Source organism: Triticum aestivum, chromosome 6D (assembly GCF_018294505.1).
Source record: "Triticum aestivum cultivar Chinese Spring chromosome 6D, IWGSC CS RefSeq v2.1, whole genome shotgun sequence".
NCBI classification, from domain to species: domain Eukaryota; kingdom Viridiplantae; phylum Streptophyta; class Magnoliopsida; order Poales; family Poaceae; genus Triticum; species Triticum aestivum.
In genome coordinates this window covers 428,774,320-428,777,667 of record NC_057811.1, presented here as the reverse complement: position 1 = coordinate 428,777,667, position 3,348 = coordinate 428,774,320, and the positions used below count along the sequence as shown (strand labels likewise).

General features: G+C 54.2%; 1 protein-coding gene and 1 non-coding gene across 2 annotated transcripts; both read left to right on the top strand.

Moving 5' to 3' along the window:
- Window positions 1-665: 665 nt before the first annotated feature.
- LOC123145581 (protein PHOSPHATE-INDUCED 1 homolog) lies at window positions 666-1,888 on the top strand. Its single transcript, XM_044565040.1, has one exon. It carries the CDS (start codon window positions 759-761, stop codon window positions 1,692-1,694), a length of 936 nt encoding a protein of 311 aa, XP_044420975.1. The 5' UTR covers window positions 666-758; the 3' UTR covers window positions 1,695-1,888.
- A 678-nt stretch (window positions 1,889-2,566) lies between these two features.
- On the top strand, window positions 2,567-2,652 carry TRNAY-GUA (transfer RNA tyrosine (anticodon GUA)). Its single transcript is given in 2 exon segments — window positions 2,567-2,603; window positions 2,617-2,652. It is a non-coding gene; the product is annotated as a tRNA-Tyr (tRNA).
- Window positions 2,653-3,348: the final 696 nt, after the last annotated feature.

The following is a 3,348-nucleotide window of genomic DNA, read 5'->3' as shown; positions in this document are numbered from 1 at the left end:
CGAGGGCCGCGCGGCGCGACGGACAAACCTGCTACACTGTGCCCCGACAGTACCGAAGTACTCCCCGTGTACTGTGCCATACAACTGTTCGCCATACTCACCGGATCATGAAGCAGCCCGCCAGTGAGACCCCGCAACGTACTCCAAAAAAGCTCGAGCGGCCCGGCCCGGCCCTACCCCAACGTTCGTATTCCTTCCCGATTCCCGTTCCCGTGCTGGCCAGCCGAGCTGCGAGCAGCGAGCGAAGCAGCTTTCAAACGCCTCGAGAAGCCAACCCTGCTTTTACCCACTCCCGCAGCCCCCACTTTACCCCATCCGGCCGCGATCACCAAACTGCCCCCGCGGCGTAGCGCGCGGGCACGCTCACGCAACGGTCCCCGAGGGACAAAGCGACGGGGCAAAAGGGTAATTTACCCTCCCGACTACAGCTGTGGGCGAGCAGGAGCACGCAAAAAGCCAGCTGTCAGTGACCGTTCGGGGAGGCAGCGGCGCGCGGCCAAGGACGCCCCGTCTTTACTTTGGCCGCAGAAAGAAAGAAAGAAAAAAAGCAGCGGCAGCACCCCTCATTCATACGTCACGCGGTGGATGTCCCGTCCCTCGGTACCATGCCTACCACCTTTGCGGTGCTCCACTGTCTCTCCCTTCCCTCCCTCTATAAAACCCCGGCTCGATCCCCTCCAGTCCATCACCGGTTCACGAGCTGATACAGAGCATCCTAGGCAAGAAGAGGAGAGACTCACCACCCGAGAGCAGCGGCAATGGCGTCCTTCGGTTCTATCGCGGTGGCGCTCGTGGTGTGCGCAATGCTGCTGCAGACCTGCGTGGCCACGAGGAGGCTCCAGGCGCTGGTGCAGGAGCAGCCCATCACCATGAAGTACCACAAGGGAGCGCTCCTCTCCGGCCGCATCGCCATCAACCTCGTCTGGTACGGCAACTTCTCCGCGCCGCAGCGCGCCATCGTCACCGACTTCGTCTCCTCGCTCGCCTCCGCGTCCGCGTCCCCGGCGCCGCAGCCGGAGCCGTCGGTGGCCACCTGGTTCAAGACGGCGCAGAAGTACTACGCCAGCTCCAAGGCCCGCTTCCCGGCGCTGGCCCTCGGCTCCCACGTCTTCGACCGGTCCTACTCCCTCGGCCGGCGGCTCCGGGAGCGTGACCTCGTCAGGCTGGCCGCGCGCGGCGGGCCCAGCCGCGCCATCAACGTGGTGCTCACGGCCGACGACGTGGCCGTCGACGGCTTCTGCATGAGCCGCTGCGGCTCCCACGGCGCCTCCCCGCGGTCCCGCGCCGGGCGGTTCGCGTACGTGTGGGTGGGCAACCCGGCGACGCAGTGCGCCGGGCAGTGTGCGTGGCCGTTCCACCAGCCGCAGTACGGCCCGCAGATGGCACCCCTCGCGCCGCCCAACGGCGACGTCGGCGTCGACGGCATGGTGGTGTCCCTCGCGTCCATGGTCGTCGGCACCGTCACCAACCCCTTCGGCAACGGCTTCTTCCAGGGCCCCGCCGAGGCGCCGCTGGAGGCCGCCACGGCGTGCGCCGGTGTGTACGGCAAGGGGGCGTACCCCGGCTACGCCGGCTCACTGCTCGTCGACCCGGCCACCGGCGCCAGCTTCAACGCGAACGGAGCCCACGGCCGGAAGTACCTGGTCCCGGCGCTCGTCGACCCCGACACGTCCGCCTGCTCCACCTTGGGGTAGGCTCGCTCGTAGGCGACATGATGGTGTGTAGTTATAGTTGCGGTGGCGTTGTTGCTGTGTGGAGAGTGTTCCACCTTCCACGCGCGTGCTAATATTAATCTGTGTGCCTGTAGAGGCGTTGAGATGAAATTCTTTCATTTGTTGAATGAAAAAAAGTTTACTATTAATGTAAGAGAGCATTGTTCGGAAACTAACATTTCGGTGCTCGTTGAGAGATTTACAGCAGAAACTCGAGCATCCATCAAAATGACATGCATAGAGTACTGCTTCATTAAAATACCGAGGGAAGGGATATACGTATGTCTTGTTCACTCACAGGTCACGTGTGCATACAGATGACCTCCAGCTAACATAAAATAACTATGTACTAGTTGTTGTCAGCTTAATAAAGTAAAAGAGATGGCTCCGGGGACTGTGAAATGCGCGAGTATGTCCCCTGTGTCATGTGCGAGCAGAAACCCTTTTGCTTTACTACTCTGGAAAAGATAGGGCTGGCAAGGTCAAAAAGATGACACGAAGATGTAGAGATTCAGAACTAATGAAACTGCAGTCGCCTGCACGAAACCGGGGAGACGCCTGCTGCGCCTGGACGGACTGCATCGTCTTCATGGTACTTGGTGGTGCATGGTTAGCGTTGAAATAAACTAGTCTCGCGTCCCGGCGATGAGAAACGAAACTGCTCTGTGGGCGAGTTGATCCACGCTGTCGTGCACAAATCGTCCACACAACATCGTGCGCATAGCAGTGCTCGATGAGAAAAGTCTGCGGGGTCACAATGAAATGCAGAAATAAGGGAAATGCATAGGATGCTGATTGGAAATTGAGGCGATTCCAAAGTTAAGTAAGTTTTTTACAGATAATTTGCACACAAACCGACCTTAGCTCAGTTGGTAGAGCGGAGGACTGTAGTCATTGCAGATAAATCCTTAGGTTGCTGGTTCGAATCCGGCAGGTCGGACTTTTTTGTTCATTATAGAATGCGTCTTGTTTATCTCGAAGAACTGGGGGAATATCTATCCCAATGCCTAATTTTTTTACATGTTTAGTAGCTTTTCAATGGCTTCTCTTGCCTTACCAGGAATGAGTGGTTTTGTCGTAGAATTAGTAGTATTTTTTCACTAATTACTAGTTCAAAATTTCTGTTAATGCCAAAAACACTAATTACTTTTGTAATGGCAATTGGAATGATATTAACTCCTATTTATTTATTATCTATGTTATGCCAGATGTTCTATGGATACAAGCTATTTAATGTTCCAAACGCAAATTTTGTGGATTCTGGACCACGAGAACTTTATTTTAATCTGTATCTTTTTACCAGTAATAGGAATTGGTATTTATCCAGATTTTGTTCTCTCCCTATCCGTTGTCAGGGTAGAGGTTCTCTTATCCAATTATTATCCTAAATAGGTTTGCTTTTTTTTACTCGTCTGCTCTATAGTACTATAGTTTTTTCCTAAAATCTAAAAAGTGCATACGCACTATTTGGTTGAATGGAGCGGCCGCGTAAATAGCATAAAGCTACTACTTTACAGGCTAGGGTTCCAAAAAACTACCGGTTTTTAATTTTTCTCAGATAACTACCAATTTTTAATTTTTCTCAAATAACTACCAGATGGGTGGTCGGCTATTTCAAAAAACCCAAATCCCTGAG

Bases quoted from the DNA above. Each gene is read 5' to 3' on its own strand.
- LOC123145581 (XM_044565040.1), top strand. From the start codon at position 759: ATGGCGTCCTTCGGTTCTATCGCGGTGGCGCTCGTGGTGTGCGCAATG.